This window comes from Branchiostoma belcheri, unplaced genomic scaffold (assembly GCF_001625305.1).
Source record: "Branchiostoma belcheri isolate BF01 breed outbred unplaced genomic scaffold, Haploidv18h27 scaffold149, whole genome shotgun sequence".
Lineage (NCBI taxonomy): Eukaryota > Metazoa > Chordata > Leptocardii > Amphioxiformes > Branchiostomatidae > Branchiostoma > Branchiostoma belcheri.
In genome coordinates, this window is record NW_017802924.1 from 528,856 (window position 1) to 552,599 (window position 23,744).

Below are 23,744 nucleotides of genomic sequence, written 5' to 3' on the forward strand. Positions count from 1 at the left end.
TAAACAATGAATTTTGAAATAACTGTAACAACTAGGAAGAAAGGACTGTTTTCAACTGTTCAGGGCAAAATATGAGCATTTTGCAGTTGATTCTGAATTTTAATTTTTATTTGCAAATAAAAAAAATGAAGCGGGCAAATCCGTTGACCAAGAAATTAAATTGATGTGGCCTTACTTATTAGGTAGTCTTTTAACAACACTGAACTGAATTGCTGTAACAATCCTGGTAGATCTTTAGAGTTGAATAGCAAATTAGAGATGTCATGATAGCATTGACTGGACAAAGGATGTACTGAGTTCATTTCAGGCCAAGGGTGTGGCCAAAGATAACAATTGTTTTATGACGTAATTCATTATTCAAGGTTGTAAAACTCCGTGTGTGCAGAACCTGCTTTTTTCAGATAAACTTTATCCCAGAATACAGCTAGTGTAGTCAAGTTCACAGTCATAAGTAGAAGATTTCTAGTCTTTTCAGATTTTGAAAGACAAACTTGGAAAGACACCAGTTAGTATTTAAAATCTTAAATGTAAGATGAAGTTGTCAGTTATAGCAGTCATTTTTCACAGTCACTTCTTTTTACCAAAGCTCTACTTCTAATTATAATATAGTTTCTATTTTCCTGTCAGTGGATTGCCAGAAATGTCTTTTGTCAGTAACACCTACGTCAATGGAGATCTTTCAAATGGAAATGGTCATGAAAGATGACAATGTAGGTGTTTTGAGGACAAGCTAAGGCATGCAATTATACCATATATCCTAGCTGTCAGATTGAGTGGTGAGAAACCATTGGGGCCAGGTGATGCATGATTAATGACCTACAAGCGTCACAATTCCCCAGTGGACGGGTGGAAATCTAGTAGTTTGTGCTGGGGATTTAGGACAACTGAAGCTGGGGCCTTCCCTAGTGTTGTCTGGACAGAAACAACTTCCGGAGTCTTGCCCCTTTATTCCTCTAGATAAAAGCGCTAACTTGTGTGTAAGCCCCAGGCTTGGTGGCTTGTGCCGCCTTGGTTGCCTAGGTGACGCCGTGGTGTGACGTCTACACCTGTACGACCTGCCCACCTGCCAGGCGGGGTACACACGACACCTGAGTACCACTCCAGCGCGACCTAACAACACAGACCGATGTCTCAACCCTCTCCTGTTTCACCCCTATTCACCACCCCAGCACCACGCTGAAAAGCACTTGGCATTGTTAGACAGTAAACGATTACTGACGTGCCGGGTGGAAGGAGCCCTCCTGCTTTGTTTCCTGTGGTAGTTCTGGACTCTCTATCCTCTCAGGGGTAAAGAACTGCACATGGAAAAGTCAGCCTTCAAGGTAGTCCCCATGTCAAGGCACTACAAGCTTCAAGGGGTGAGTTCTCTACACTTGTGTTTAGACAACTGGTAAGAGGAGGGTTTGGTTAGGCATTGTAGACAAGTAAGCCCCGTACACCACTTTTAGGTCTGGCTGTTTTCTGTGCATGGGGCGTCTTGAGGTCGTGGTGACAGACACATCCCAACTGCCCGGAGCTATTGCCAGTCCTGCAGTCAGTCTGCATGTTTTGTGTTGCAGGCATTAAGGAAAATGTTGTGTTGTGTATAAGTTTCTAATTGCTCACCTTGCTGTTTGTTGGAAAAACACTGGGGCTTCACCCGCCTGGTTACATTTGTAACAAGAGACAAGACCTCCAAATTATGGGCTTACTCCTGAAGCCTCGGATTAGGCAATCTCATTATTGTACTGCAAAACATATGACAAACATATATGTAAGATGTCAGAATTAGGGATATCCTCCAAGACCTTTTTTATGACTGACTTGTCAGGAACTAACTAAAACAGACATTCAAGGGTATCCCCAATAAGTTACAACTCCATCAGAAGTATAGCAACAAGTTTATGAACAGGTGTATTAATGTGTCAACCATTTTCCATATCATAATGAATTCTTAATGTCAAATGATACAGTTTTGTACTTTCTCTTAGGAAAGAATCTTGTGTCCTTATGGCAGGATTTCTTGCTGAAGAAAGTCTCAGGCATAAAAAGACTTGTTTTTTTAGCAGCAAAGTCAAGGGATGGGACATTATTGTAAAAAAGGCAATACTGTGGTAAATTTAAGTAGAAAACACATTTAAGAAATCCCTCATCAGATAGCAACATTTTTCAAGATCAAGAACTTCTGGCCAGAGAGAGTTTAAAGGAAAAAGCCTGAGTCGGTGGTGAATTTTGTGTTATTAATTTACAATTTTTTAAAAGTGATGAGAAAAATACAGTAAGTTTCTTTCTGAGGTGTTAAAGTTAAAATGAGTTCGCGATGACATCATGTTAAGATGTAAAATGCTGATCCTGTAGTGTTGAAGTGTGTAGTTTAAAGAGCTTGTTTGGAATTCCTCTAAAGCAGATGTTCAGTACTCAAGCTCCAGTCTTTCTTCAACACAACCACTTTTACAGGGAAGTCTTTGTTCAAACTCCCTCAAGTTTCTCACAATAAGCTCCTTTAACAGACAAACATGTTCTCCTGAGTTCTTTTCGTAAACAACTTAGTGCAGGAGACCATTTCGTATATATTCATGAGCTGGCTGACCGACATATGTACAATATCCAAAGTTATTTTAAAACTCACTGGGGGGCAAAAACAAACTGCCCCCACCTGTTGTCCTAACTCTCCCTCCCCTGGTCAACTTCTCCACATAACTCACTGCTTTTGTGTATTCACCTTTTGATTTATATACCTTAGATTCAAACCAGTGGATGTTTTGAGGCAAACAAAATGGTTGTTACCTAGGCAAGATCCTCCAGTTTTTATTGAACTCTCAATCCCCTGGAATTGTTGGGTAGAAACTTGAAGTTCCTAAGATAGCCCACTGCTTTAAAATTCATGTCCTAAATCTGATATGTCACATTTTAGATTTGAGATATGGTGGGTGTGATAAGCTTAAGGGTGTGCATGCTGTAAGGCAAGCAAGGTTGTTGTGGCTTAGCAAGATCAGAAATGCTCTTAAGAAAGGCAAACACATGTGAAACCTGGTTATTAAGATTGGACTATGTTATTGACTACTAGTATTGTCAAACTTTTGTCCATTCATTGGCCATTTTAAGCATTGATGCAATGTTTAAGTAATCAAAAATTCTTCTTTGAGGGCCTGCAAGGGGGGGTCCCAACAACGCTCTACACTGAATTCGGAAACCTCTCGATTACGCTTTACGATAAATTCCAAGTGGCTACAACGCATTATGTAGAATTAAGACGCCAAATACGCTCTACGCAAAATATTAGAGCGGTCCGTCTACGCTCTACGTAGAATTAAAACTGCCGATTACGCTCTACGGAAAAGGGCTTGCGGGACCCCTTCTTTATGCCAAGGCTTGAAGAAAGAGATGGATTTTTAAAATGCCTCGTGTACCAAGCAGGCCTGGACATCCTGATGGCTTGTTGTTTTATTGGACGTACTAGTACTGGAAAGCCAAACCAAGAGACTGGAAATTACTTTTCAGTTGTTTCAAAGGCCTGTGAAAACTGCTGTGCTATAAAACCCTCGTAAAGTGTGAGCAGCCTTTGTGTGCGGACACGTACAACAGAAACATTTTGTTTTCCCTCCTGAAGTTTGTCGTAAATTCTGAGAAGCGTGGTTCCCATGGGAAGGGTTAAACATAGATGGCCAAGGACGTTTATAAAGACATCAGGATTCAGCAGTCTTTTCTTAGGTTGAAGGCAAAAAAAAGACAAGTGTATGCATGGTTGACACAATACAAACAGACATTTAAGTCTATAATATGAAAAACTTAAACTTTTCTCCAACTCAAAATTTGACTCACCAGAAATTTTCGACTGAATCACTCAGTCTTTCATGCAGACATTAAAGTCTATCTGCAGCCAATTTTGTCAATGCTCTCACTTGTAGAAAAAGAGTCCTAAGTCAGTGTTGCATACAGTTTTTGCTGAAAGCTATGTGAATCTTATATGTAGAGGAGCATTTAGAAATCCCACCAACCTAAAGACAATTGGTTGCAAAATCTCCAACAGGAAAAACTTGTACAGAATTCAGATTATCACAACAGCATCACAAGGTATGAAGAAGACCTTTAATTTTTGCATTCTATGGATGTAAGGATCTAGACTAAAGTTAATTATGCACGCTTTAAGTAATTCCACCAGGTGTTCTTCAGGAATAGACATTTTATCAACCAAGTTGCAAGACTTCATAGGAGGTTCTAACTGTCATTCTTGCAATGCATGTGAACCATTCTTCCATTCACATGACAGATACACAATGTATAGAACTAGTCATTTTGGGCACTGGAATTTTCTCCTGGAGGCAATACAACTGCATTATAAAACCTTTTCTTCAGTCACGTCATGAAAGAACAAGAAAAAGCCTGGTGCTATTTTGAGTCTGATTAATTTCACCGTTCTAAAACCAGATGTAGTCACCTGGGCTTGTAAAGACTTAAAAAAGGGCCATGGTTTGTGATTTAACACGTCTTGTGTAAGATTCAGCCATAAATTCCTTCAGGATTGACAGAGGATAACAGCCATTTCCTCAGTGTTTTCAGTCCTAACTGTTAGGCAAATATAATCAACAAAACCAATTTTAAGAAACACTTGAGGCCACCATGGAAATGGTGCATCCTCCCTAGTTTTGGCAAATACAATCAAGAAAAACAATTTCACAAAACACTAATAAGATTACTGTGGAGATAATACATCCTCAGTCATATTGGAGTAACATCTGTAGTGAAAAAGTTAAAAGTTTATAGAAAATAGATTTTGAAATTCACATACTAAATTTGTTGAACAGGGATGTTAAGGTTGTGTTTATTCCTTACAAATAGTGCAAACTAGTCTGAAGTTGTAAATGTAAGTTTGTTGGATATTCTCTGGTCCATGGATTTAAGTTGGTGATTGTGTCAAAGTTTGGCCATTTTAGGGTTATGAAACATTACCTCATTGATCAACAGTCAATAAAGATGACCTATTTTGAGCGCCAGATAATGTTCTAATATGTACTTAGTCAATCTACCAACTATTGTACTACTGTATCAAATACGCATTCAGGTCTTTTATCGCTCAACTGATCGTATATAAGGTTGGAGATTGATATATGACAGACAAAGACATCTGGTCATCATTACAAGGAACCAAAACACCTGTGCTTTCAGAGTACTGTTTATTTCTCTAGCAGTAGCTCCACAGACAACGTTTACCTGTGATGGCAGTAAACATGCCTGTCCCAATTTCCGATTGTTCAGTTTCGTCAGCTTAGCGCAGCTCTTTCTTGTCTGTCCTGCATTGTTGTTTGGATAAGGCAGGGTTTGAGTTATCTATAGGAGGAAAGTGACATGGTGGACAAAGGCGATGGTTGGGCTGGTAATCTAGCGGATAAAGGGAGTTGACATAGAGAGGTTACATTACGCCTGCTCCAACAATCAAGGTGTCATCGCACGTGAGTTTGTATGTCAAGGTGGGAGTTAAAAGCCTTCTGATGGTGAGAGCTATCACCAGACAGGCTTAAAAACCTTTTGTTTGCTCGGAGAAAAGCATCTCTTAGGTTAGAAGGTTGTGCTGCTTAATAGGGCTGGCTGCTTGAACCTGTATAAGTAGAACATTTTTAGTACATTCTAGGTTAAGCAATTTATGCCGAATTTAGTGACAAGCAAAGCTAGCATGCTCCAATATGATGATAGCATAATATGTAGTTATTACCTGTCATGAAGCAAAACAGCAATGTTATAGATCTACTGCAAAATTTTCTCTCTGAATCAAAACAAAAACATTTGCCCAAACAAAAGCTGTTGTTATGATCGCATTACAAATGTGCAGGGTTTGCGTGGGAAGTCCACAAAGTATGGTTCACTGTTTGTCTCGATGTTTACTGTCTGTACTGATCAGTATTTAGGAAAATAATAGGTCTGCTAATTAGAAAGAGTTGAAAGGAAAAGTGTATGAAACTGTCTTAAGTTTAAGTGCATGTAAAACTTTTTCTGCGTGCGGTCTACGGATTCACCACCCGTGTGTGCGAGTACCAGCAACGCGTGTGCCCCGTACGTACTATACGAAAGACGCATGTGTGAGTACGGCCTCCTTACGGTAAAGTTGCAATCACACAGAGATCGTACGTTGTAAGCACGTACAACTCACCACTTGTGCAACGTACGATACACGCAACCGCTCACGGCCAGACTTGGCGTGCAGACCACACTCTTACACCTTGCGAAACTGTGCGAGTGACGTGCGTCGACGCCACTCCTTCCCCATGTTTTCAGAAAAACGTTGCAGACGTAGCCTCCAAAAAAACCTACGGACAAAAAGCACGCACGGCGGGTCGTGACCAAGGCTTTACTTCTAATAGCCTTAAGGCAGTTTGGTGGTTCAGCAAACAAACAAGGAAAAACATATTATATTGCACACAAATCTAACCCAAGCACCTAAACCTAACCCCACTATAGCCTTACTTCCAAGTCATTGTCAACTTTCAAACCTCCTAGACTAAGTCTAAAACATGGTCACATTTGAAGTAGTGAAAGAGTCCTGCTCACATTAGTCGCAAACCATGGCTCATTGCCCAAACAAAATGACATTGTTCTAGTTTAAAGTAAGAAATTCCTCAAGGTTAGTAAATCACTCCTTGGCAAATAACTTGAAAGTTTAATAGACTGGAACCATGTTGATTGAGTTTCCGTAGGTAAATTGAGTGAAATGGCTTCATTGTTTGAGCCCCTGGCAATGGTGGTAAAGATTAACAAAATGAACTGATAAGGTCAATCAAAGACAAGGCCACTGTATACTCTTGTGTATATTCAATATGTTTATGGCAGCATTCAATTAGTTTGGGCAGTTTCTATGTTATTGGGTTGTTTCCCGTTTTCTAGAGGCAAAATTCTAAAATTATCAATTTATGGTAGAGATAGTAAAAAAGTTACCAGTCACTAGTGGTTTAACTGAATCCTTGTATTAACAAAATAAGAATACATGTAGTTACTTAATAGGTCAGAACTTCTAAAGGAACTGATGTCTGTAAATTTCGCTTTGGCAAATAACTTGAATGTTTAATAGACTGTAACACTGGTGATTGAGTTTTAGGTTACTGTAGTAAATTTTAAGCTTCTTTGTTTCCTTTTGTAGAACTGTCGGGACATTAGATGAATATGACTTGTAGAGTTTACTGACTCCCTTTTTATCAGGTGTTGACTGATGCACAGTTTAATTAGTTTTCACCAAACAGTTGTAGGTTCCATGAGGTCTACACCACAAGCACGCTAAAGAACCCAGCACACTCCCAATGTGAGTGGTTCAAACCTTACAGTCTGGTCTCTGGGATGACATCGCTGATCATAGTCACCTGTTATGTCAATTCCTCCACAAATGTGGTAAATCACATTAAACAAATAGAGAGTGAGTAAAGAGTGTCAACGTACAGTTTTCAAAGTTAGGAAGTGCCCATTTGTCAGTTGCTTTTCTTTCATTTCAGTCTTTAGGCCACACCAATTTAATTTCTTGGTTAACGGATTCGCCCGCTTCATTTTTTTCTGATTTGGAAATAAAAATGAAAATTTAGAATCAACTGCAAAATGCTCATATTTTGCCCAGAACAGTTGAAATCAGTCCTTTTCTTCCTAGTTGTTATAGTTATTCCATCTTTCAATGCAGTGGTATCATTAAAAGTTCAAAATTCATTGATTAAGTTTTGAACCAGCCTGGTTTGTTGACTTCATGGCTCCTGTCGTACCATTTGGGGCCATAATAGGATGCCTAGGCCTGTTTTTATTTCTATTTTTTTTTTTGCCCGCCAGCTCCATTATTTTTCTAGAAAAATCTGTTAACCAAGAAATTAAATTGGTGTGGCCTTAGGGTGTTGTAATTTCTGTTGCCCAGCTGTTGTGACATCAGACAGACTCCCCTGTTAGCTGTACATGTAGATGTTGACCGACACACAGTTTAAGTAGTTGTTACTCAACAGGTCTGATTTTAAAACAGCCTGCGTACACGACCCTGTGTTAGGCACGCCATGGACAAACAGCCGCGACCCTGGGGTCATGTTTGCCAAGACGGATGTTGACTTTGGCTTTGTTCTGTGTGACATAGGTTTGGGACGGATTTACACTTCTAATAATGGAGGAGGTATACTTAGGAGAGAAGCACATGCATGTAGTACATACATTCCATGGTTCATGTTTGGAAGTTAGGTGCTTCCTTGTGTTACTAAGTATATCATTGTATCCTGCTTTAATTTGTTTTTACCACATTGTACGGATTTGTTTTCAGTGCCCTAACTTTGTGTATTTGCTTGTGTCCATAGTTAGTGAGGGGGAATGGTGTAACCACAGACTGGAGTAACAGGAAATAAAAATGCAGATGTGGTAGACTTGTAACACAGGAGAAATTTAAACTTATATGAGGGAGATATGAATGAGTTCTTTGAGCCGTTGTTTGAGTCTTGACGCTGATTCACATGTTATAAGGTAAGGCTGTATGGTGGAAAAATAATACTTAGTTTTGCAGTACTTTTTGTTTACACTTTCAAACAGACTTTAAATTAAAGAAACCCTATCAGTTGTACTTTTTTCCAAAATACAAATCTTTATAAAGCAAGTTTCATTGTTCCCCTTTTGTTCTTTTTTCTGGCATTACCCCAGACCTAGAAAAGTCCTTAGGCTATAACTTTTTCTAAATTTCTCTTGAAAATAAAAATTTCAAAGTCTGTGTTGCTCCTTGTCCATTTGTTGGGATTATGCCTGTTAAGAAAGGTTGTTTGAGTGACGGTCAGTTCAAGCCGTGACCAACACCTCATGGCATGTCTAAGCATGACAAACCTGTACGTCAGTAAACCGGTGAAGCATATTCACAAAATCCTTCAAGACACAACTTCCAAATATTTCACATTCTCAGCAGCCAGGACACAAAAAAAAGACATCATAGAAGAAAGTCAACAATATAAACTTAAGTCAACATCCTGTCTGTAGTTGTCTGTGCATTGTCATGTAGTTTTGGACCCCCAGTTTGGTGCTTTAGTGGATACTAGTAATTCTGCAGTCTCAGTTATACCATAAACTATAATATTATATGATAAGTTCTAGTCAGCCTGATTTTTTTTTCTGTCAGCTCAACAATCCTAAGGGAGGAAATCATGACCCTCTGAAACACTATTCCCTGTATTTTGTGGGGCAAATTTTCTTGTTTTTTTAATGACGTCTCTGTTTTTACAGATGCTGGCTAGAACAGACTTGTATTATCAAAGACTGAATACTGCTACTACTTAGCGACTACTACATGTACTACTATTAATCTCTATATATTAACTATAAGACATGCATGTAGCTTATTCACTGCATTGGCAAGAAAGGATAGAAGACAGTGTCCCTTTAGATACAAATTAGGTATGTTGATTCTCGGGTCTTACGCCTTTTTTCACTCCTTTGTAATTTGCAAATGAAAACAACAGAAGAAAAACTTGTTTGGAACTGTAGTCTCTACAAGTCAGCATGCATCCTTGTTATTTCAAGACTTTGTGCATGTTGAAAGGAAGTTTTCTTTGGAGAGATTTTCTGCAAAGATACTAACAAGGCAAGGCAGAAAGCAGCTTATCCTTATCCTGATGCTTTCCCCAGACTGGAGGCTCACTAGTAGGAAGTTTTCTCAGGGGACAATGATGTTAACTTGAGGGTGGAGCATTGCTAATCAGTGTGACAGAAGGCATTATAGTGCTGTGGGGAGCTGTGCAACACTAATTGGTTCAAGGCATGGCTGGGTTGACTGTAGATCTTTTAGTGGCCAGGCAGTATCCATTTGTCAGGCAGTTAACATTTGCCATCAGATATCTAATAAGATATCTAAATTTTTTAAAATACAAAGAAGAAAGCCTGATAAAAGAACCATGTCAAAACTAAGCTGCAGCCTAAATCTCTACTTGTCGGGTTAGGGTTAGCGCAGCTTGGACAAGTCTCAGACTAAAAGTCAGTACAGTACTACCTTGTTTTATCAAGCCATTTTTGTTGCTTCATTTTGAATGTTTCTTTATATTCTGTACTTTTTCTGTCTGTACAAAATTTCATAACTAGACACATATATAGAAAAGCTAAAGAAATGTTTATTCAATGAAATTGTCAACATCTATTGTGGTAACTGGTAGTCACAAATCTGCTTCTAGATTAAGTACCTTGATTTTAGTAGAAAACAGCTATATACTGGCTTAGCCCAGTTCAAACTAATGCAGAAAACTGATTGATAAAATGGCAGATATGGAGCTTAGGCCACAGCAATTTAATTTCTTGGTTAACGGAATTTTCTAGAAAAATAATGGAGCGGGCGGGTGAAAAAAAAAATAAAATAAAAACAGGCCTAGGCATCCTATTATGGCCCAAAATGGTACGATAGGAGCAATGAAGTCAACACACCAGGCTGGTTCAAAATTTAAACAATGAATTTTGAACTTTTAATGATACCATTGCATTGAAAGATGGAATAATTGTAACAACTAGGATGAAAAGGACTACTTTCAACTGTTCAGGGCAAAATATGAGCATTTTGCAGTTGATTCTGAATTTTTATTTTTATTTGCAAATCAGAAAAAAATGAAGCGGCGAATCCGTTAACCAAGAAATTAAATTGGTGTGGCCTTATCAAATTCAAAATAGACACTCTATTAGATTGAAAGGAATGTGAGGTAGTCACGTAGGCCCAGTTGATAGGAAGGTCATGGAAGCCAAACACTTGTAACCAATAGTGATGATTTATTCATGAATTGCTTGTCAAGCCATCATTTTACATGACTGTAAAATTGATGCATTATCAGCATATTGAAAGAATAAAAACATGCACCAAAATTTTACTGGTGCACCAGTAAAATTTTTGTGATATATTCATTTGATCTTAATATCGACTTCTTTTTGTATCTGTTAACTGTACAGTTACTGTATCTGTTTTGTTCAAATTGTTGTGACCCACTTCGCCCAGTGTGGCAAAAAGGTGCAATAACGGTCGTCATAACAATTAATTACCCTATATTATTTGAATGACAGTTTGCTTAGGGTTCTTGGAGAAGTTGCCTTGTTGAATAATTTAGTGGCCAGTCACACAAACATCTACATGACTTACTCCATCAATCTGACAGGTTATCCTCATTAAGTCATCATTGCTCTTGATTGATTATTAAATCAATAATTATTACCAGGCTCTTGTCGGCCAAACTGCGTCATACTGGGCTGGTGACAACCAAACATACATCAGTTGCTGCAGAACTGAACGTCTCAAGGTAGAAAAAAAACTTGACTGACGAGTCCACAAGCTGTATGTAAAGGACATTTTTGGCAACAACTTGACTGATGTCGTCCCATCACATCACCAGTTTTGGGATCAGCCGTTGTTCCCTGAACAATGAACAATTTTTCACACAAAAATATGTCTGACTCTTTGGTGATTTTGAAACTTGTTCACCTTTGAGGCCTTTGACAATCACCAAATTTGGGTGAAGGCTGACACCATTTTTTATACTATAGATGTGGGAGCTTGTAACAAGAAAACAATCAGATAAAGTTTATTGTTATTATATATGATATATAATGATTACTAGAAAATGACCACATCTAAACTCACTATCATTACTATCATTGTAAATTCAACTTAATATAGATATAGAGATAAAATAACATATTTTATTATATGGAAGGTTTGTCTAGTTGCAATAGGAATGTGAAATTTTCTACAGTACATAAAGGTACATAGGTTTTGCACAAAGTTACATGCTCATCAGTAGTGACTGCACAACTGTGGCTACAGAGAGGGAAATGGGTGCAGCCCTATGCACCATGTAAAGGTGCATGAAGGAACTTAAAGTTTTTGATTCATGTACATTTTGTGTACCTAAGAGAAATTAATTCTAAAAGAAAAACAGGCAAGCTAAACAGTGTCCAAATATTTCTGTATATATAATTAGTGTTCTTATCTAACATCTTGCTGTGCTCATCCATATTATGGCTGTCTACAGACAGAAACACAGCCTGAGGCCTGTATTTGAATATGCACAAAAGAGTTATTCCCATACCAACGCACAACAATTCAGTTTCTTGTTTCTTGAATTTGGCAAGAAAAAGTTTGGAACTACAGTTTGAAGTAAAGTGAAAAAACTCCAAAACCCTGTACAAATTAGGGGCTTTTAAGTCCTTACAACAACAAAAAAATAATGATCAATTCAATATCCCCTGGCCTGATGTCTGGCAAACTTTAAAAGAAACTTAATGATCTTACATTATTCATTTGCCATGGATTCTGAATATCATGATAATATTTGTGATCAAACACTCGACAAGCAAACCTCATGAACATGTACTGATGTACTCACTCACTCACTATCTGGTTTATCATCTGTTGTTCCCTGTCTTCCAAGGGTTGATTCCATCTTTTTTTAAAGGGATAGTCTAACAAACAAGTTGTGAGATTAGTATGGCCCATGAGTGACAAGTTTGCTTTGGTTTGTTGTTGGGTTTGCTGTAGAACACACGTTCCACCAGTGTCCTGTTCACAGTTATTGTATAACCTGACATGTACAGGAGAATGGCACAGTGCCGGCCTGCTGACACTGTATAAACTATTGTCACTAATGGTGGGGGACCCGCAACCCCTTTTCCGCAGAGTGTAATCGGCCGTTTTAATTCTACGTAGAGCGTAGACGGACCGCTCTAATATTTTTGCGTAGAGCGTATTCGGCGTTTTAATTCTACGCAATGCGTTGTAGCCACTTGGAATTTATTGTAAAGCGTAATCGAGAGGTTTCCGAATTCAGCGTAGAGCGTTGTCGGGACCCCCCCTTGCAGGCCCTCATGGTGGTCTGAGGGTCGTACAGTAACTGTTCTAGGATGACATCGGAAAAGGTGGGTAGTTTAGGTAATACATGTAAATACACTTCCATATCCCTGTTCCAATACCCTGGGCTTAGCCTACAAATATACATGTACTTTACAGTGAAATGACTAACTTACATCGTACTTCTACTTCCAAACTTTTGCTAAATGTGAAAGGAAGACCATAATTATCATACCTCAGTTAGGCTTGTTAAATGTGTGGGCTACTTTAATAAGCCTATTGGTAGTGGCATACCTACATTTGTATATCAGTACATTAGGCATAAGTTACTAGTGAAGTTAGTCCATATACATTTTGTATCATGGAGGTGAAAAAAATCATGACAGCTTGTTTTTTTTACTCAAATTTCATCTTCAAATAACAACCCAGTGTGACTTGCTTTTACAGTTTTGGATGAAAGCAAAGCTGACATGAGAAAGTGTTGCATTCCCAACATAATTCCTGGTTTAGAAAACAAGAAAGAATTTTTTAATTGTTGCGTTGGTTCTTCTAATGGTGTAATATGATCTGGTGCAGGTTGAAGCAAGCCTTTCATTCAGGTTGGAATACTAGTCTGTAGTCTTTCTGCTACATCCATCAATAGATATTTTTCTGCTGACGTTTTGACATCTGACATGCCGAAGGTACATTCCAGTATAATTACATGTACCTGTTTGACTTTTGACCAATTCCAGTAGAAATACAGTGTTTGGAATTTGTATCAGGTATATCACAATATTAGAATGTGAAGGGTAGTTTGAAATTTCATTTTGAACAGTTCTGGTATGTTTTGCCTCACTGGTAAATCACCTTTAGGCGTAACACACCAGTTTTGTACAGTAAATACAAGCTACATATGACCAGACTGTAAGGTTTCAACCACTCACACCAGGAAGGACCCCCTACTCTTCTGGATAAGTGTGATGGGATCTTAAGATAAAGCATAATTGTCATTTGATTATGTCAAGCATCACTTCAACTACCTACATAGTACCAAAAATCACGACAATCCGTCAACCGGTTCTTGAGTTATCCTCCTTCGAAAATTTTTCATCAAATGCTCCTGCAGTTCCAGAACAAGTCGCTAGGGGGCCCAAACTCATGTCACTTCTTCCCTATCCCAAGAGCTATCTGTCCTGTAAAGTTTGTGACCCTAACATGTCCAGATGACGAGATATCAAAACCGGAAGTTCTGCTGCAGTACCTAGGAAAGCCGCCAGGGGTCCCAAAATCTAATTATTTCTAGGTCTCATGAAGACCTACCCACCTACCAAGTTTCATTCCAATCCATCCACTGCTTCTCGAGTTATCTTGCTAAGTGACACACAAACACACACACACAAACACACACACACACAGACAAACGCTACTGAAAACATAACCTTCTTGGCGAAGGTAACAAGTGCCTTTCTCCAGGACACAAACATTCAAACACAGAACCTTCAAATTCAGAGTCCACAATCCAAACCACAAGACCACCTTGCCACCCTAAACACAACTGGTTACAGTTAGCCACATTCAGCTGCTAATGTATGAAGCTCTCTCCTGTAACATAATAGGGCTGCTCACTTTAAAGAACAGAGTGGTCGTAAGTACATATACGTGCATGTATTTTGGGTACCTATATCACAGAGTTAGCTACAGGTACATGTATTATTACAGCCTTACAGAGCTTGCACTGCAACTTTTTCAAGTATATGCTATAAAACTCCAAACATGGTTTGCCCATGTCTAACTTCCTATTAGTAAAAGTGTTTACTATGATTGAAAACTTGGAGAAAAGGGAACTTTCATGGTGCTGGACCTAGAGGTTGGGTGTTCGAATCCTGTCCTTTGTTGCTCACTTGACATGCTACTGGAAAGATTGCAGTCCTATAATATAATGGGAATTGTTAAACCGGCCATTTGTTTATTGTCATAAAGAACATTCAAGGGGAATTTCTCAAGTACACGCACCATAAAAATGAACAGATTGGCTCTTTCACTTTCATTTTTCGGTGACCAAAACTCAGTTAACTGAGCTCTTTTCACTGTTAAGTACCTTTGATACTGTCATAACCAAGACAACATTTTGAAAACCATGGAAACAGAATGCCACGACTGAAACCAATTTAATGAGCACACAGTTTGCTAATTATGTTATTCTTGTGATATCTTTTGTCATTGTGTTAGTTCTACTTCTAGTCTCCCTGATATGATTGCCAATATTGGCAACCAAACCTGCATATTGTTTGGAAGAAGTTTGTACATGTATTATACATTATATATCACAATTGCCTTAACTATCATAATAACCTGATGTTATATATCAGTGCCCCTCTTCGCCTTTTCTTCTCCTCCCCTTAAGGATATAATTGTTCAGCCTTAAGGCTTGAAGCCTTCTACAAAATGGTTTTTGTTTTCTTCAATGCGAGTATTGTCTTAAACACAAAGAGGGGCTGTTCCTACAGATGTTCTGCCACAAGAATTACAACAATGTGTTCAACACGGACCATTATTGGTACCGGTAAATAACAGTTCTGGGATCTGAAGACACCTCATTAACACATCACAAAATTATCCTGAATACAGACAGTTGTCTTCTTTAGTGAGGAACCTTGTCTTCAGGGGTGTTTCTAGGACAAAAAAGGAGCTTATCACAAATGTATGTTTCACAACAATTATTACATGAAAACTGCACATAATTATATAACAAGACAAATGTAGAAGTGTCACAATTGAAGTCAGAGAAGTTTCTGAGCAAGGAAATGGCTGACAGCATGTAGGAAGATGCTCTCTTGCTTCTGTTTATATGTTGCCATGGCAACTAGTACTTCCTTGGCTATGACTAGTAAATAGACCTACAAAAGCACCACCTACATTGGCTACATATACTATAGCTGGGAGAAGCAGAACTCCAGTCAGAAGCTCTGAGGAAGGTGTCTGATAGACTCCAAAATGTCAGCACTTAGGTGAGAAATCGTGGCTGTGTAAAAGAAAACCTGGCGTAACATCTGCTTGGAGAGAAATGAGGAGCAGTTTTAATGTACCCGTAACTTTTTAAACTCTAACCCCCCACCCCAGTTGAAACAAATGTCAAGTCAAGTCAAGTCAATCTTTATTGCACAACAATTGTAACGGGTACAATGCATGGCAAACTCTTGAATCAGTACTACATATTATCTAGCTAACATCTACTCTCACGTCTACTGTATTACCTACAAGTTCTATGTATCAAAACAACATTATACTATTTCAAAAGGTAATATAGAACATGTATGTATGGAACATGGCTTATTACATGATAACGTAGATGTCTTGAGTTCTATATATGACTGTATAAACTAGATTGTACATCAGTTGGTTGAATCAGATATGATATGATTTCTTTTAACTAAAGCTTTGGATATATACTGGCCTATATACAGGGAAGTTTCGTCAGAACATGACATGAGTAGGGTAGAAGACTACCCCTGACTCCATATTGAACAGGAAACCTGAGCAGACTTGCACGTGTAGGAGGCCAGCTGACATGTACACCTGTGACCGTTTGTTTATTTTAACCCCTCCGGAGTAACTTAACTAAGCTCCAAACATGCCTGTCTCAGTGTACAGAACTTTTGCATTTGTCCAAACTGTCAGATACTGTTGTATGTTAGTCACTGATTTTTATTGTACACAGAAGTCGTTATGACAGCCAGAAAGAGTGCATAGAATTCTTTTTATCCAACTTTTATCACAATTATATTACACCTACTTGATTCCTGGAGCTTTAGTGCTGTTTTCAATGCAATTAGTGTGATTTTGTAGGTTGGTGCATTTTCAAAATGATGCCACATGGAGACCCCTAAACTTCTGTGAACACTAGAGTACCTATATATGTGCTAAAATGGTTAAATTGCTTCATATCTTCTTCAGTAACACCATTTCTAAAGAAACAAACTCATAAACTATTACCTCTGATGGAACCAAAACCTTCTTGGTCATCCACAAGTACAGTATAAGGGCTACTTTATAACATTAACCATGGAGCTCACGGTACTTCCATAGAAGTTTAAAGAGTCCATAAGAAGAAAACGAGGTTCATCATGTTGAATAGGCTGTCCTTTAAACCAGGGCTGTTATTACCAGGTCCCATTCAGAGTCAAGCGGTGGAACAATTGTTGCTATGGGTGAACAAACCTACTTTATACAACTGGTCATCATACCCGGAGCTCTGTACACAGGCTTTCAATACAACAAACTCTTTTCTAAGCTCTTCAGAAAACAGGTCAGAGAAAGGGATTCAAAGTTTTTTTTTTCCAGCCAACTCATACACCAGTAAAATTGTCATGTTTTTGTTTGCATGGTCACAAATTGTTGGCGTCAGCTTTGAAAGACCTTCCCACAATGCCACAGAAAGACCTAGTGGGCTCTAGAAGGGGTTAGAGGCATTGTCATATCTTGTTTATTCTGTGATTCAAGTGTCAAAAAAGCAAACAGATCATATAGACATAAGCTGCCCACTTCCCCTACAAATTCTAAAGCGCAGCGGGCCGCAGTATTGACGGCTGTCGTATCGCATGAAAACAGACGCATGTCAGGGAAAGCCGAGACAGCTTACATGAATAGGGCAGGTTTTGAAGCCTGCGGCTTTGGATAAACTGAGATGATTCTATTGCTTTTCCCAAACACAGAAGATTCCTGTATTACTGTGATCAATTTTGATTTAATCATGAGAACATATTAATACCTAAAGCATAAAAACGTCATGTATATATATTGCATCATTCTATAATAGTAAGTTGGAAGCCTGACAACATGCTTGTATAATCCGTACTTTGCCCAGGGCTAGGTTAATCCTATACTGTCATGATATCCTATTATTATGTTCCACCACTGTTTATTAGGATTATCTGAGTCACAATGAAGCCGGGGGAGACTTGATGTTTAGGACCATTGCTTGATGTTTATAGTTTCAGTCATGGTAAATTTAGAGTCTTGTGGGTGGTCAGAACTATTCTTTGGTAAGGCCACACCAATTTAATTTCTTGGTTAATGGATTTTTCGAGAAAAATAATGGAGCAGGCGGGCGAAAAAAAATAAAAACAAAAACAGGCCTAGGCATCCTATTATGGCCCAAAATGGTACGAAAGGAGCCATGAAGTCAACACACCAGGCTGGTTCAAAATTTAAACAATGAATTTTGAACTTTTAATGATACCACTGCATTGAAAGATGGAATAACTGTAACAACTAGGAGGAAAGGGACTATTTTCAACTGTTCAGGGCAAAATATGAGCATTTTGCAGTTGATTCTGAATTTTTATTTTTATTTGCAAATCAGAAAAAAATGAAGTGGGCGAATCCGTTAACCAAGAAATTAAATTGTTGTGGCCTAATCTACAATTTACAACAAGACTAGCTTTAGGAAGTTTTAAAGCTGAAGTTGTACAAGACTTCATTTATAAGTAATATGGGAGTAAGTAGTGTAGGTTAATGTAGACTAAAGGCAGGGAAGCAAGTTTACATGGTAAACTTGTACACCATTCTCTAGTCAGCTGGAATTTTTTACCATTTTCGCATGCGCGAAAATGGTAACTCAGACCAGATTGAGATTGGATGGTTCGACGGTTCGAAGGTTCCACCCTTCAACGGCCATGCAGACATGCTAAGTCACCGCATGTCGCTAGATGTCGTTGTTGCGACGGCCATGCAGACATGCTGAGTTGCCGCATGTCGCTAGATGTCGTTGTTGCGAGTGCACTTTTACCATTTATGCCTTGGACGTTTGTATACTTTCCATTATGGTTGCTAATTTCAAAATCATAGTTCTATTAATGTTGCATAACAAAGCTGCTGACAAAACAAACTTAATTTGTCTTGAACAATAACTTGATTTTATTATTTGCCAAAAATGTTGATAAAGACACATAGACACAAGTCTATAATCACAGTAATCAAGGATTTTAATAAACTCCATAAATTATGTCAATGAGCATTAGCAGTGTGGATTAGTCTAGATGTTCAGATTTCCATTAGCCGGCAGTCCAGAGGGTCACACGTCCGACCAATCAAGGCGCTGCAGGCAAAGCTTATTAAAAGCCTCCTTTTCAGGCGTTCCCGGATCGGTGTTTTTGTGTGTGTGTGTGTTGGGGGGGGGGTGTATTTTCTGACCAAACGTAGATCGCACGCAATAGAAGCTCCGGCCTACATAGCTGTCCGTGGAACTATTGATATTACCCTGGGTGCCTAACTTTTCACCACATGTCTTTTGTATTTTTAGGAATTAATTAATTAATGAGTGAGTGTTTAATTAACTTAAATAGGTATTGCATTGTTTGGCAAGGTATTTTCCATTGACAATTTTTAATAGATCAGGTTGATCAAATGATATAATGTAAACAATTATATATGATTAGTAAAAGATGACTTTTGAAGTTCTCTTCGAGTATTATTTTAGGGTTGAATCAGGGTCTACGCGAAAAAATCATGATCCGGTGATCGACATCATGCCCCCCCGCACACTTCATGTATTCAGTGTTCTAAATACCCGTCTTCAGTCTGCAATTTGCAGATAGATTTTCAAGATTTCAGGATAAAAATTACACAATCTGCAATTGGAAGAATGAAAAAAAAAACTATAGGTCCTCACAACTTCATATTCCCTTTGTTTGACCCGCCCGGCGCCCAAATCCCGCTGCGATTCAAGCCGCGGCGGCTTCCCGAGCCATGCAAATAAACCTAGTCCTGACGCCACAGCCTCCGATTTCCACCGAGCCAGCCCCGAGCGCATGCCGACAGCGAGGGATGTGGCTCAGATTTCCGACGATTTCCTTATTTAGATCATTCGGAAGACTTCGGGTAGCAAACAAAATGGCCGCCATGCACATGATTTTATACTAGTAGCTTCGCTTCTCAACCGAAATGAGGAAGTTTAACCTCATTTGCAGACTTTAGCGGCCATGGAGTTGATTTGGGGAAGTGCTGAGACGCGATTTCGCTACGGCATATGGGATTTTGCCGCGGAGGGAGTTACGTACGCCGGCAAAAACTTGCTTCAGCGATCGGCTCCAGAAAATTTATCTTTATGCTGCCGCTCAAGTCTTCGAAGGTGGTTTAACGAAGTTTATATAAATAATAAAGCCACTTTGCGTAGATCGATCTCCGTTTTCTTGCGATGGTATGAAAATTCAAGTACAGTATATTTTCAAAACGTTTGATATTTCTTTGTTCGTTGCCACATGTTGTTTATTTATCTTATTGTCATGTACAGTTACCAGCGTGAGTCTGAGTCGAGCCATTGTTCTTATGTGGCCGTTAGCACATGTTGTTTAAACAGACAGCAACATTGAAGAAAAGAACCGAGTTAACAGACATCGGCACGTTCCTTGAAGTCAGGTTTCCCGCCGTATTTAAATAAGAAATGTGTGGGCCCGCGGCGTTTTGAAAAGACGCGACGCGCTTTGGAAAGACCCCGCGCCGTGGCTCATTCAAATTCGCTACATTTTTTGCTAAGTTTAATGTCTTCACCCACGATTTTTGACCGTCAATGTTGACGGTAAGGACTTAAATTTTTACCGTCCGACGGGAAAAAATACCGTCAATTGACGGTAAAACGGGCGCTGGCTAAAGCCCTGGTTGAATGTCACGAGGTTTGTAAACTTAGATGTTGGGGACAAAGCCATAGAAGAGATTTTGAATAAAATTATATATATATATATTAACGTTACTTATAATTTAAGTTAAATGTACTTTTGTGTCTCATTTTTTTATTCTGTTAAAAAGACTCTTAAAAGAGAGAAAACAGGTTATAAACTGTTATATACTTGATTTTTGTAATATTTTAAACTTAAAGAGTTGAAATATAGAAGTGCATGTTCTCTCATTATATACAATGTTGATGAGAACTAGAACCATTTATATAACTTAGGTAAATTGAAATGCTAGGATGGGGAAAATGTTCGTAAAAACTGTAAGCCTGTAAGCGGCGAAAATGGTCAGCTTTTGCAGAAGCACTTGTTTTCAGTCAGCCCAGCTTTATGATTGGGGAGAGTGCTTGTGATCTAAGGGGGTCCAGGGGCAAATTTTGAATTTTCAGGCCTTTGAAAATGCAATTTCCCACATTTGAAGAGGCAAGTAATGGGACTGAGAGTGATCATTGGTGGTCCTTTGGATGTTTTTATATTTTTTTCAAGATTTTTGTCAATTATGACTGTCAAGGGTGATAGACTGGTTCAAATTTTGCACATGATGCAAAGTTTTTGTAATTGACGAGAAAACTTACCAGCAAGTTATAAAATATGGTTTGAAGTTCAGTAGATTTTTAAGACTTTGCACTCACACTTCATATATTCCCACATTGTGAGCAGACAATGTCAGCTACCTTTGTCCCAGATTATAAACCAGTGAGGATTAAGAAGGAATGCAGTGCTCCAGGCCTCAGTCTCATACATGGTCTGACTGAACAGGTGGTTGTACAACTGGCTCACACAAAAGCTCCCTCTAGCAGTTAGGATGTGCAATGCACCATCATGGTTTTGACTCCCTTTCCTCCACATGGTGCTGAGTGACTTTTATTTGAGCATCGTGTGACCTTTTTAGATTGGTATATGATGCACAATCTTTCAGCATAAAAGACAACTGAGGCCACACCAATTTAATTTCTTGGTTAATGGTTTTTCAAGAAAAATAATAGAGCGGGTGGGCGAAAAAAAAAAAATGAAAACAGGCCTAGGCATCTTATTTTGGCCCAAAATGGATAGGAGCCATGAAGTCAACACACCAGGCTGGTTCAAAATTTAAACAAATTGAATTTTGAACTTTTAATGATACCATTGCATTGAAAGATGGAATAACTGTAACAAGTAGGATGAAAAGGACTGTTTTCAACTGTTCAGGGCAAGATATCAGCATTTTGCAGTTGATTCTGAATTTTTATTTTTATTTGCAAATCAGAAAAAACTGAAGCGGGCGAATCCGTTAACCAAGAAATTAAATTGGTGTGGCCTGACCACTAGATTTTAACTTGTTGGGTTTAAATTCTTTTAATTAAAAGTTTTTGAAAGGATGGAAGACAAAATATCAGACATTCTTTTTGTCACCTATTATTGGGAGGGGAAGTTTTCTCTAAAATAACTGTGGCTTGGAAAGTAATTAACAGAAGAAAATAAATAACAAATAACAAATCAACTTTATTGCTCAACAACTGTAGCTGGTACAATGTATGGCAAAGAAACAACAATGGTACATACATCAACTAATGCTAAGATATAATTCTAACTAGCTAGTCCATAATGATACTAAAGCTAATCTATTGTGTTTTCTTAGGAAGAGTATTATTACATTCTGTAATTCAGGGGATATATCAGCTATTTACAATCTGGTGTCGCTTTTGTAGTGATTCGAATATGAATTTTCCAACGTACACTGATATCTGAGTAGGACATGAAAGGAGAGTATTAAAGATATCTGATTTTGAGTGAGGTAGCGTAACATTAGTTTTGGAAGCTATGGATTGCATCAATATTTGTCTGTTTTCTTCATATGTTGGACATGACATCATAAAGTGGAATTCGTCTTCAATACCCTCCTTGCATGTCGGACACAATCTCTGATCGGCTGGTGTGTTATAATGACGGAAAATGAACAATCTTTAGAGGTAATTATCACCTGAGTCCCAAACTTAGCATCTCATTACTACTAAGTAGTTCATTAGGAAAGGTGTGAGAAAACAACAGTCTGGTATGTATAGACAACTCCTCCCTCAGCTATGTTTGTTTTACCTGTCAGTGGTGTTGTTGGGTTAAGTTTGAATCTACTACTGAATGTTTCTTTTTCACAGGTTGACTTTAGGCCACACCAATTTAATTTGTTTTTTTCTCGGATTTGGCCTGTCCATTTTTTTCAGATTTGCGAAGAAAAAAAAATTGTTCTAAATCAACTGCAAAATGCTTGAGATGAAAGACATGTTTTGGCCCCAACAGTTGAAGACAGTCCTTTTCTGTCTGGTTGTTAAAAGTTTTTCAATGTAACAATGCAATTTTGTTTTATTAAAAGTTCAAAATCTATTGTTTTGATTATAAACCAGCCTGGTATGTTCACTTCATGGCTCATATTGTAACATTTTCGGCTATCATGGGGTGCCTTGGCTTGCTTTTTTTTTCACCCTGTGGCTTCATATTTTTTCTGAAAAAATCTGAGAAACAACAAATTAAATTGGTGTGGCCTTAAATTTCTGTCCACAATATAAACACATCTCCTGAACAGGCAACATGCTCAATATTTGAGATTTTTCAGTATTTATACTTGACATGTCATTTTGCTTTTTGCCAGCAATTCCACTTTTTGTAATGTTTACCACAATGTTGCTCTACATGACTGCATTGTAAACTTTCCATATACCATTTTCTGTACTTTTGGAAAAGAAGATACATGTACTAGATTGAGGTTTTCCTATCTTTGTAATAGTATTACAGATAGTAGCCCATGTCTTTGAACATAATTCTATAAGTAGATCAATTCCTGACCATAAGCTGGGTTCAAAACAATCCTGGAAATCTGATTACCTGAAGCCGTGTAGTTCAAATGCTCTCCTGGCAGATTTGTTTGGGGCCAGGTTCTGCAGAAAATTGCAATTAGGCCACACCAATTTAATTTCTTGGTTAACATATTTTTGTAGAAAAATAATGGAGCGGGCGGGCGAAAAAAAAATAAAAATAAAAACAGGCCTAGGCATCCTATTATGGCCCAAAATGGTACGATAGGAGCCATGAAGTCAACACACCAGGCAGGTTCAAAATTTAAACAATGAATTTTGAACTTTTAATGATACCATTGCATTGAAAGATGGAATGACTGTAACAACTAGGAAGAAAAGGACTGTTTTCAACTGTTCAGGGCAAAATATGAGCATTTTGCAGTTGATTCTGAATTTTTATTTTTATTTTCAAATCAGAAAAAAATG

General features: G+C 38.3%; 1 protein-coding gene across 4 annotated transcripts in view; it reads left to right on the forward strand.

Annotated features, from left to right (window-relative positions):
• The window catches only part of LOC109465139 (dual specificity tyrosine-phosphorylation-regulated kinase 4-like), a 66,375-nt gene that overhangs the window by 24,200 nt on the left and 18,431 nt on the right, over window positions 1–23,744 (forward strand). Inside the window, exon 1 of one of the 4 annotated variants that reach the window (XM_019762284.1) lies at window positions 873–1,358. The exons of the other annotated variants lie outside the window; for them this stretch is intronic. Within the exon in view, the coding sequence (XP_019617843.1) occupies window positions 1,302–1,358 (57 nt within the window). The 5' untranslated portion in view covers window positions 873–1,301. Of the gene's footprint in view, window positions 1–872; window positions 1,359–23,744 lie in introns of those variants that run through there. 4 annotated transcript variants of the gene reach the window in all.